Below are 11,928 nucleotides of genomic sequence, written 5' to 3'. Positions count from 1 at the left end.
ACATTTAAATTCATTTAAATTCATATCCACATTTAACATGGGAGACCTGGATTATTCTCCAGGGCATGTACATCTAAAGAGGAAAGGATGTTACCTTTCTTCCATGGGGAGAATGAGAAGAAGACAGCCTATGACTGAGAAGGATAATCACGGAAAACTCAGCTTGCTCGAACCATTTCCCCAGATTGCTTTGTCTCAAACTTGCCTCACCTTTGGGCAATTTTGATGGTTAAAGGTAACAATGAAGGTGACTTAACAGCAGTCCTCTTCTAAATAGGAGGATTAAGAATCTGACAAAAACAATGGAGAGCACCGCCTGGCTTGGGGTCTCTTCCTTCTAGTGTACCCAGGCCCCAAATGTTTACCTGTTAGATATTTTACTTTAGCTCGCGCTCTCTCATCTGCATCAAAATACCAAACAGTTATTGCGTACCTAAAAGAAAATTTAGAATAGGGTAAGAATGATCACACTGAGAGAAAAAAAGGGAATGCTGTTGCAAAGGTCTAGTAAAACTCATCATGGCAAAACAACACCTAACTTGGAATGACATCAGGTGATACGTGGGCACAGTAACAACCCACTTATCCAAGAACCCCAATGGTCAACAGCATAACACAGAGCCAGGAGTAGCTCAAATTAACGCTGCAGAGTTTGTGACTTTTTACGATTTTCTTAATACCTACATAACCTATTTGATTATCTGTTTTGCAAGCCTATAGTAGATCAGAAACTGACACCAAGAAGGAAAGAGTGGCTGTCACAGAAAAAGTATGTTATCACTAGCGTTCCAAAAGAAAAGAAGAGCAACAGGAGGATGCCAGACCAGGGGTCTGTAGCGCATGGGAGGGTGGGCAGTCTCAGCCACATCTGAGGATGCCACTACACTCAGAACAACAAAGAATCATGACTGGCGTTTATCATTTTACAACCTGGAGTCAAGAAAGTTCAATCATGCGAAGAATTTTTTAGGATTTTAATCAAAACAATTATACTATGTCTTGTTTCATTTTTCTGAAAATTTCAATAATTTGGAACACCTCATTTCACAAATGAATGAAGACTGTCTCATTTATTAAAGACCACAAAGCACTTAGTTACACCTTTTGGTACTAAAAATGCAGAAAATCTGCAAACACCACAGGGAGTGAAAGCATGTTAGAAAGGATCAGTTTCTTAGAAGAATGCAGCAGTCAGTAAAGTGTCCTGCAGATTCTGGCCGGTGTTCACTGGGGAAAAGCAACACTGATCAAATGATGAACCAGCAAACTGTCTGCAGTCAAGAGTCAAAGGCAGAGCAGAGGCAGAGCCTGGGAGTCTGGACAGTCAGGGAGGTTGGAAAGGGACAGAGCTGAGGTCAATGTGTGGCCTCCCAGGGCCTCCGGACCTCCCCGGCTCCAGAGCTCCAGCCCCTATCCTATCACACAGGTGGCCTGGCAATGGGGAAGGTGCACAAATATTCTCTATCTTTTGCACCCACCCCAAACTCTTAGTTCCTTAGTAACCAGAGTTCAGCTATCTGGATCAGGTCCCTGCACTGTCCAAGGCCTTCCCAGAAGACAGCTGTAAACCACCACACATCACTCTGTTTCTCCTGCCTCATCCCCTATCTGTTTAGATTCCTCCTCCATGTATCTGTCTCTGCTCTGACTCCACAGCCTTGCCCTTTCCTCCCAGCATTGCCAACACTGTCTACTCCTTGTTTCTCCTCACTCCAGGCCCAGCGGCTACAGTTGGACCAACTGATTCCAATGTAAGACCACTTTCTCCCTCCTCCAAACTCCTGGAGCAACTCACAATTGCATGGCATCTGTTCATTACCGAAAATGTTCATTCTATCTCCACTGAGAAAGGACACGACCACATCACATTCAAGACTCAATACAAAGGAAGATCAATGAAGTAGTTTCGAGTTCAGAAACGATTTTTAAGCAGCAGTCAGGCCTGAGATGGGCACTGGGGTGATGGGAGGAGAGACAGGATTTAGGACAGAGTCTGTGACGTGATGGGATCCCCAGGTTCCACCCAGGAGTTCTTACAGCCTCAAGTCACACCGCTCGGCCTGCTACTCACTAAGATGCATAAGGGCTGAGGCAGCACGGCTCAGAAAGAAGGAAGGAGGGACAGGTGACCAAAGCTACACAGTCTGAACCTCATGAAATGATACAACATCACTGTCAAGAGCCAGCTCTTCTCCTTGTGTTTCTAAGGGATCTCACCAGATCTAAGCCACTGTGTAACAGCAATTCACTATCATAATGTCCCAAATCCCTTCTGTAATGAAAAACAGGTATATAAAAAGTACAGCTTTTTTTTTTTGAAACAAATATTAATTTTGCTAACAATGTCTGTAACATCTTTCATTTTAATAGCCTACACATTTTAATTAGGTCATGGTAAATGGTAAAAAAAACTTTTAAGAGTACAGTAAAAAATAGGTTTAGAAAATGAAACCTTGTAGAAAATGAGTATAAAGCAGAAAATGTAAACAACAGTATAAGCCTAACAGACACTGTCTATTAAAGCAGAAGGGTAGTTTTTTAACACCTTTTCTCTACTTCTCTTTGCTCTATTCTTTTTTCTCTACACGTCCACTCTCTGGTTATGTATTTTTCTACCCTGTATCCTTTTTCCATACCATCCCTCTGCCCCCCACTTCTGCTGGACCCCCTTTAACAAAGCTGCCCTTTCCCTTGTCTAGCTAGTCCTTATTCCCCACGTGAACACTCTCACGAGGTCCGAGAATGGATACTAGTGAGGAGATGCATAGACCAAGCAGACAGGCCTGGGAAGATAAGAACCCTGAGCCTCCCTGCCTCCCCTAGACAAGGAGGGGCTGCACAGAGACTTGCAGACATTTGGGACTGTGAACACCCTTATAAAATCATTCAGATTAAACGTCATGACTAAAGCCTTATGATAAAGGTAACTGAAGGACAGCAAGATACTCATTAGAAAATTCATGTTTATGCTATCAAGCCCCTCCTATCTTACTATGCTGTTTACCATTTTTTTTTTCTTAAAAGGAATACTACCTTGTAGCATATGCTGGTTGTACTTCATGAGGGTTGCGACGGTCAGACCAGAAAAACAGCAGTCTATCAAATTTGGGTTCAATGTCAGCAAACTGGGCTTTGCCTTCTGGAAAAATTCGAAGTATACCTCCACTTACCTAGGAAAGGAGCCAAATATGTAAATATGAGCAACCAAGAATGTGAAAAAATTAAATTTAGGGGGAAAAGACCACTTCAATAAATCAAGTCTTAACTGAATCGTTCACATAATATCTCGATTAACAATGTCTGGAATTGAGATTTCACGTATATGCAGAGAAGGAAAAATTCATCCCTTGTTTTAGGGAATTTTGTAAATATTTGATGAAACAGATGAATAGTCTCTAAACTCAAAAGTCTTAAAAAAAAAAAAGTCTTAAAATGACACCTAAAAGTCTGAACAACTAGTAAGCATTCCTTATTTATGTATGGTGATGACTTGCTTCACCTACTCTTAAAAATGTATCCATTTCAAATCATTCTGATGAAAATTACTACAAATGATTAACTGTGTCAAAGAAACAGTTCATCATATTTTAAAAGTTCAAAAGATAATAGAGCAGTCTTATTTAAGGAATCCAATACAGCAGGGAAAAGTGTCACTTATGGTCAGCACTAGAAACTAGCTTCCCAGCCTGGGCCTACATAACTGAACTCGTCCACAGAGGGCCATTACCATTTACCCCAGTGGGTGTCTGTCTCTATCGGAGACCAGAGGGACTCCCCATGCATTCTGATACTGATTGTTCTGGGACCTGCTGTTGGCCCTGGGTGCAAAGTAGGGAACAATTCAGACAGATGTCCTTGTGGTGATTATAATCTGGGTGGGAGTAAAGCAAGGTAACCCCCACCCAACTGAGGAACTCTTTACCCTTGAAAAACTAAACTCCTAACAGACAGACTCCTGAATTGAAAGGAATGTTGATACTTGATCAAGACACCATGGAGGCTGAGCCTGTTCCTCAGTTCCACGACAGTCAGAGAAGCTGTCCACCAGGCTCATAGTCAAGTGAGTTAGATTCAAGCTACTTGGTGCCCTTGCCTGCCGTCCTCAGGTTCGAGCGTTGCCCCAGGAGGTTCCCAGGGCACTCGTGGACATCTAAAGGGGGTCTAGACTGTGACAGAGAGCGTACCTTCTTTTCTCCTCCCGCTTCTCTCTGCCCTTCCCCTGGAGTCAATGGGAACAGAGGTAGATTTCAAAGCTTCCTATCTTCCTCTGGGAAGCCTTCCCTGACCCCTGTGTTAGGCAGCCTTCCTGTGTGTTCCCACAGCAGTCTGCCCTGCACTTGGTATAACCAGCGGTAACCGTCGATCTGCTTGGTCTGCACCCTCCCCTGGAGCCACGCTCTGGGAGGGAGAGCTCCATTTCTGCTCAGTTTCCAGCACCCAGAACACCCTCTGGTACAGTGTACTTATTGAGAGCAAAATCTTGCAAGGGAAGTTTTCAGTTTTACATATAAAAGCAATGAAGACTTTTTTCTGCTTATGTACTAATTTAAAAACTATATATTGATGACCTTAGGTCATATAAAAATTAAAGGATCAGCCTAGAAAGAACCTAGACTCTAACAAAATGTGGAAGAGTTGATCAAACATATTTCTAATTTTCTAGATATTCACAAAATGTGAAAAAAAAAAAGTTGAGTTTTAACTAAATTTACACCAGTTGTTTTGTGTGTTGAGTTCAAGGTGAATTAACAATTTCTCGATTTCAAACTTTGAAAGTTTTAACAAAAAACCATGTTTGTTGGCATACTGCCCCAAAATATACTAGCAATAAAACTTACCTCCATTTTGAACTTGCAGTAGGACAGAGGAAATTCTTTCTTTTCAAAAAAACCTTTTTTAACTGCTTGTCACACTTCTATAACAATATTCTTGCATTTGCTACTTGCTCTTTTTAAAAAAAAAATGTATTCATGTTGGCTGTGCTGGGTCTTGGCTTTCTCCAGCTGTGGAGAGGGGGCTACTCTCTAGTTTGGAGCATGGGCTCCTCATGACGGCGGCTCCTCTTGCAGAGTACAGGCTCTAGGGCACATGAGCTCAGTAGTTGTGGCTCCCCAGCTCCAGGGCTCAGTGGTTGTGACACATGGGCTTAGTTGCTCCACAGCACATGAGATCTTCCTAGACCAGGGACTGAACCTGTGTCTCCTGCATTGGCAGGCAGATTCGTTACCACTGAGCCACCAGGAAAGCCCTGTTGCTGCTGCTGCTGCTGCTAAGTCACTTCAGTCGTGTCCGACTCTGTGCGACCCCATAGACGGGAGCGTACCAGGCTCATCCGTCCATCGGATTTTCCAGGCAAGAGTACTGGAGTGGGGTGCCACTGCCTTCTCCGAAAGCCCTGTTACTTGTTCTTTATTCATTTTATTGAGGCATAGTTGACTGACAATATTGTGATAGTTTCAGAGGTACAGCAAAGTGATTTGGTTATACATATATATGTATTTTCCTATATTCTTTTTTGAAAATTATCTTCTACTATAGTTTATTATAAGATATTGGATACAGTTTCCTCTACTAACAGTAAATCCTTTTTTATCTTATATATGGTAGTGTATACCTCTTAATCTCATCCTCCCAATTTATCCCTCCCCACCTTCCCCTTTGTTAACCACAAGTTTGTTTTCTATGTCTGAATCTATTTCTAAATATTTTGTAAATAAGTTCACTTGTAGTATTTTTAGATTGTACACATAAGTCATACATAATAGTACTTGTCATTCTCTTCTGACTTATTCTGTTTAGCATGATAATCTCTAGGACCATCCATGTTGCTGCAGATAGCATTTTCATTTTTTATGGCTGAATAATATTCCCTCATAAGAAATTCTTTATCCATTCATCTGTTGATAGATGCTTAGCTTGCTTCCATGTCTTGGCTACTGCAAACAGTGTTGCTATGAACAATGGGGGTGCATGTTATCTTTTTGAATTAGAGCTTTCATCTTTTTTGGACATATGCCCAGGAGTGGGATTGCTGGGTCATATGGTGGTTTTATTCCTAGTTTTTTAAGGAGTCTCCATACCGTCTTCCATAGTGGCTATATCAATTTACATTCCCACCAACAGTGTAGGAGTGTTCCCTTTTCTCCATACCCTCTCCAGCATTTATTATTTGTAGACTTTTTGATGATGGCCATTCTGACCATTTTGTGAGGTTACCTCATTGTACTTTTGATTTGCATTTCTCTAATAACTAGTTAATGTTGAGCATTTTTTCACTCATCTATTGGCCATCTGAATGTCTTCTTTGGAGAAATGCCTATTTAGGTTTTCTGCCATTTTCTGACTGGGTTTTTGTTGTTGTTATTGAATTACATGAACTGTTTGTGTATCTGGAAATTAAGCCTTTGTCAGTCACAGTGTTTGCAAATATTTTCTCCCAGTCCATAGGTTGTATTTTTGTTTTTGTTTAAGTTTGATTAGGTCGTATTTATCTTTGCTTCTGTTTCTATTGCCTTGGGAGACTGACCTAAGAAAACACTGGTACAATTTATGTCAGAGAATGTACTGCCTGTGTTCTCTTCTAAAAGTTTCATGGTGTCATGCTTTATATTTAAGTCTTTAAGCCATTTTGAGCTTATTTTTGTGTATGGTGTGAAGGAGTGTTCTATTATATGTGTGTGTGTGTGTAAATATATAAAAAATATAACAACTTCAATGATTTACATATATCTGTCCAGCTTCTTAACACCATCTGCTGAAGAGACTGTTTTTTCTCCATTGCAAATTCTTGCCTCCTTTGTCAAAGATTAATTGACTGTAGATGTGTGGATTTATTTCTGAGCTCTCTATTCTATTCCATGGATCCACATGTCTGTGTCTACACTAATACCATGCTGCTTTGACTACTATAGATTTATAGTACTGTCTGAAGTCTGGAAGGGCTATGCCTCCAACTTTGTTCTTTTTCCTTAAGATTGCTTTGGCAATTCTATATAAATTTTAGGATTACACGTTCTAGTTCTGTGAAAAATATCATGGGTAATTTGATAGGGATTGCATTAAATCTGTAGATTGCTTTAGGTAGTATGGCCATTTTAACTATATTAATTCTTCCAATCCAAGAGCATGGGATATCTTCCCTTTTCTTTGCATTATCACTGATTTCCTTTATCAGAGTTTTATAAACCTCAGCATATAGGTTAGGTATATTTCTAGATACATATATTTTGATGTCATCTTAAACAGGATTTTTTCTAGCTTCTCTTTTCAATATTTAATTGTTGGTGTAAAGAAATGCAATAGACTTCTGTATATCAATCTTGTACCCTGCTACCTTGCTGAATTCATTTATCAGTTCTAATAGTTTTTGTGTGGAGTCTTTAAGGTTTTCTGTAAGAGTATCAAGCACAGAGGATATTCTTTAAATCAGTATGGTACAGAAAGATTACTGGATCACTAAGTTTTAGGATATGCTTATAGAACAGGACTAAGTTTCTGCACATTTAAGACCTGGTGATTTTCATTTGTGTGTATGTGTGTGTGGTGAAGGAAGGTGTTTTAAAGGTTATTTGATTTTTAAAAATTACCATGACTACACAAGTGTGTTCACTCTGTGAAAATCCACTGGGCTATATATTATGTTCACTTTTCTATTTTCCTTCAATATATGTAAATAAAAAAGATTTTAAAGAAATCAACCAAAATTAGTTTATACAATCTCCAATGCAATCATACATGACACACTTCTAAATCTTTTAAATCTTTAAACTTTAAATCTTTTAAACTTAAGTGAAACTAAGACTGATATTCAAGGAATATATTTTTGAAACAATGGAGATTAGCTGTATTGTACATTCTGACTGTACCATACAATCTGTCAGTATTGATAAACTTCATAATCAGAGAAAGAAGTCCTGCCTCCAACAGTCCAACAACTCAATGCCAAATAACATCTCTGCAACAATGCAAAAAATAAAATGTAGGAGTTAAATAGCAAATAATTCTTAATAATCATTTATATATAATCTCCCTCAAAAGTTGTGATAGAGCAAAAAAATCTCATAAGTGTTTTGGGTATTATTTTAATAAAAGATACTTTTGTAAAAGTTATATTTTGGATGAATGCTTCAATATCCAAAATAAGGGAATCTACTTTTTGAGCTATATTAGTATCTGCTTCATTTTAATAAAGATCCACCCCTAATACCTTAGAGTAAAGCATATCTAAGGAGAAATGTTTAACTGTTCTACATTTTAAGTCAGTCTCACCTATGAGGAGTATGAATCTTAATACTACTTATGAGAAAAAACACCTGTAAGATAAAAAATAAATGCTCAATTAGGTGGCATACCTTGGCATCCCAGTCTTTATTAAGATAATATATACATGTCACACATCTTCCATCTCCATTTGGATTATCGACATGACGTACGTAACCTGTTCCATTGCCAGGATAGCAAGCAACCATAGCCTGTAACAACAACAATAATAATAAATTTAAAAGTCTAACTACGAGTAAAAAGGGAAAACAGCTTATAACATAGATCTCTGATTTTTGGCTATTCTGACTTAAATTCTTTCTCTAGTGAAAAATCATGTTTGTAGATAAGAAGTAAAGACCTTCTACATTGATGTGTATAAAAAACACAGGGTAGGCTGGTGAACAATGCAAGGTGTGGAGAACTCTGTGTCACAGTGATGGGAAGAGCTGACATGGAAGGATCCGAGAGACCGCAGAAAGGCCTCTCTTTTGTGATCTTGATTCATGCTGATAATCAAAATCAAGTGGGCTTTGTCCTGCTCCATGGAAGATGGCCATTCTCCCTGAGCTCACCACAGAACACTTATGCTACCATCCAATAGTCACAAACCGCCTCCAACACTGTCTCTGAGTGGAACCAATTTGGAAAGGCACAATTTAGATCAACGCTGAACATTAACTCATTTAATATCAAGATTAAATGACAAATTAGCATGTAACAAGCCCCTCTGTTAAGGAAACTGAGGCCCAGGAAGGTTAATGTTCTTAATGACACATGACAGGAGACCAAGTATGAATGTGGGCAATCTGGCTTCAGAACCCAAGTCACTGACACTATACTATGTTATCCATATAACATGACACTAGTATGTTATCCATATAACACACTCCTATACTCGTGTGTGTGTTGGGGGGCAGGGGGTGGACAGTGAAAAAAGACTGCTAGTTGGCTATTGCAGTTTGTTTCCAGGAGAAAAATGAAAATCGGGTTGACTAAGGTGGTAAGGTAGGAGGTATTCTGAAGGTAGAAAACACCAGAGTTTGCTCACGGACTGAAGTGGAGAAAAAGGAGAGTGAAGGATGATTCTGCTGTTTTCAGCCTATGTAACTGAATGAATGAGTATTTACTAAAAAAGAAAAAAAAAAAAAAGACAAAAACAGAAATACTAGGTGAAAGAGTCAACACTATGCACAGGGCACACAAAGGAGCTTCCCAGCAGTGGTCCCAATAAGCCAGGTGTTCCAAGTAGAACAAAACTGAGACTCTATGACTGTGCTTCAGAATGAGAAGTCTGTGTCAGTCACTTCTACACCGTTTCCCTTTGGGGTTCCATGGCAGTACCTAGGGATGGCTGATGGGGAGTCCAGGGAAATGCTGTTGTTCAATCGCTAAGTCATGTCCAACTCTTTGCAACCCCACAGGCCCATGAAATTACAAGAGGCCACACAAACAGGTCTTGCCCCAACCTTCAACTGGGGTAGCATTTATCTGTTTCCATTGAATTCCAAGTGAGACTTTTGGAAAAAATAAAAGATGCAATAAAAGTTTTAAACAACTGTATTAATTAAATTTTATAATCCCTGAAGTAGCTCAGTTACCTCCACCTAAATGTGTTATCTGAGGGGCCATTATCATTGGAGCCTTGTCTGGTGTTCCCTAGAGCCCTTTAGCTCTGCTCTGGTGGCAGGGACACCACGGAGTGAAGAGAAAGGAAGGAAGGAGAAGGGAGTCAGTGCTACACAGGGCCTGCCTGTTGTCTGCTGACTCAAAATGTCTATAGCAGCCATAGCAAAGGCAGCAGGACACTATTACAACTGTATAAAGGATAAGATGAGAAACCCCACCATAACCAGCAAATAGAAGGCCTATTGATAATTAGAGCTAAATGCAGGTGGCTATAAAATGAGTAATGCATAAAAGAGAAAGCAGCAAGAGAATCCTACCCCAGAAGACAGACAAGCCCTTCTGTGCCTACAACTAGAGACTGTTAAGAGAAGGGAAAACCAAGCACAGCCAGAAAGAGCGGATCATCTTGCAAAACCTGAGACCTGAAGGAGTCAAACTTCTAGAGGTTCCAGGGAAAGATAAATATTGCAGGAAACATGCAAAGATTTGGGACAGTCATGAATTCAATAAGTATCTGCATGGCCTAAACACGACAGTGAAACTGTGCTGAGCAATTCATGCATGTCCTGAAACTCCTCCCCACTTGGATTCTAGAAAACATAAAAAGACATTTCTATAAAATCTCATGAAATCTAGAAGCCGTTATGTTTAAAATAAGTGTTCACATTTAAACAAAGTTATCCTTAGCTACAGTTTGGACTATCAAAATTTAAAGTTCCTTAAATGTTACACAGTGCTTACAGGTTTTAAATAACCTTTATGCTTTAAGTGTTAATTGGTAATTTTGTTTTCTAGGTATATTTTATATATATATATATATATTTGTGTAAAAAAGACTATTGCTATTATTTTTTTTAATATACAGGTTCTTGTTCACAATACTTTTAATAAATTCAATTTATTTTCTCTTAATCTCTTGGTAAAACAACTCATTCCACACCTGATTTTACCTGCTTGAGACCATTATTAGTCTAGGAGTCATTAGCAGTATTAAAAAGTATTATGAAATACCTACCATGTCATACTACAAGAAGGGTCAGTATGGTATGTCTGAAAGGGCTTAGCTGTAGAGAAAGAAAACACCACACACTTGCAAATCAACTGATAAACTGAGTCGTGCAGGTAACAAACAGAAAAGGAATTCAGAAGAAAGGAATTATTCACGTGGGATGAAGTAAAAGGACAAGGCTCTGAACTACACACCACCTTGGCTCCGCTACCAAGGACAAGTGTGATCTGGAAAGGTAAAGTGATGAGAGAACAAACAGTATGGGCGTGGCAAACACAGGCGGCAACTCAGTCACAGTGGGGCGCTTCTACAGTGGTCTGCTTTGTCACTTAATAACCGACTAGGTAGGCAAAGTTAATTTGGCAGAAATAAGATGAAATCTTGAAAATTCAGCAGAGGAAGGACATGAAAGGTAAGTAACAGGGAACCACTGGGGTCCTTGTGTAGGGCGGGCTACAATGAAAGCTTTGAAGAAGGCAGTTTCCCTATTCTAGGATTTATATGAAAGATTATGTAAGATAAAGGACATTGCTATGATCTGACTGTTTGCATCCCTGCATAGATTCACATGCTGAAACTCTTAAGCCCCAAAGATTTAGGAGGTGGAACCCTTGCGAGCCGCTGAGGTCATAAGCGGGGAGCCCTCATGAATGGATAAGTGCTCTTAAAAAGGGGCTCTGAGGGTAACCCTGACCCTTCCTCCCTGCAAGGACACAGCCAGAAGCAGCTACGAACCAGGAAAGGGGCTTCGCCAGACCGTGGCGAGCATGGTCACTCGATCTTGAGCCGGCCAGCCTCTAGAACTGTAAGCAATACATTTCTGTGTTTATAAGCTACTCAGTCTGTGGTATTTTGCTATAGTAGCCCAGATGGATTAAGACATACCTATAAAGGATAAAATTGTTTCAAGAGGTTTACACTGTATGTAGTGGTCCTAAGGATAAGGAAAGTCACTGAAGTCTACCAAGTAAAACTGAACTATCTCTGGAGATCTGATGAGGACTGGAGTGATACTCCCTGGGTATTCTTCT

At 39.7% G+C, this 11,928-nt stretch overlaps 2 protein-coding genes across 8 annotated transcripts in view; one reads left to right on the top strand and one right to left on the bottom strand.

Moving 5' to 3' along the window:
* Positions 1-11,928, bottom strand: part of EGLN1 (egl-9 family hypoxia inducible factor 1) — a 60,293-nt gene that overhangs the window by 3,168 nt on the left and 45,197 nt on the right. The window contains exons 2-4 of the mRNA XM_043926477.1: positions 8,352-8,471; positions 3,034-3,170; positions 366-433 (exon numbers count right to left, since the gene is read on the bottom strand). Of these exons, the coding sequence (XP_043782412.1) occupies positions 366-433; positions 3,034-3,170; positions 8,352-8,471 (325 nt within the window). The remainder of the gene's footprint in view (positions 1-365; positions 434-3,033; positions 3,171-8,351; positions 8,472-11,928) is intronic.
* Positions 1-11,928, top strand: part of SPRTN (SprT-like N-terminal domain) — a 49,360-nt gene that overhangs the window by 24,555 nt on the left and 12,877 nt on the right. The gene's annotated exons all lie outside the window — the stretch shown is intronic.

This window comes from Cervus elaphus, chromosome 15, assembly GCF_910594005.1.
Source record: "Cervus elaphus chromosome 15, mCerEla1.1, whole genome shotgun sequence".
Lineage (NCBI taxonomy): Eukaryota > Metazoa > Chordata > Mammalia > Artiodactyla > Cervidae > Cervus > Cervus elaphus.
Note: the sequence above shows the minus strand (reverse complement) of the source record. Positions and strands in the feature narration are given on the sequence as shown.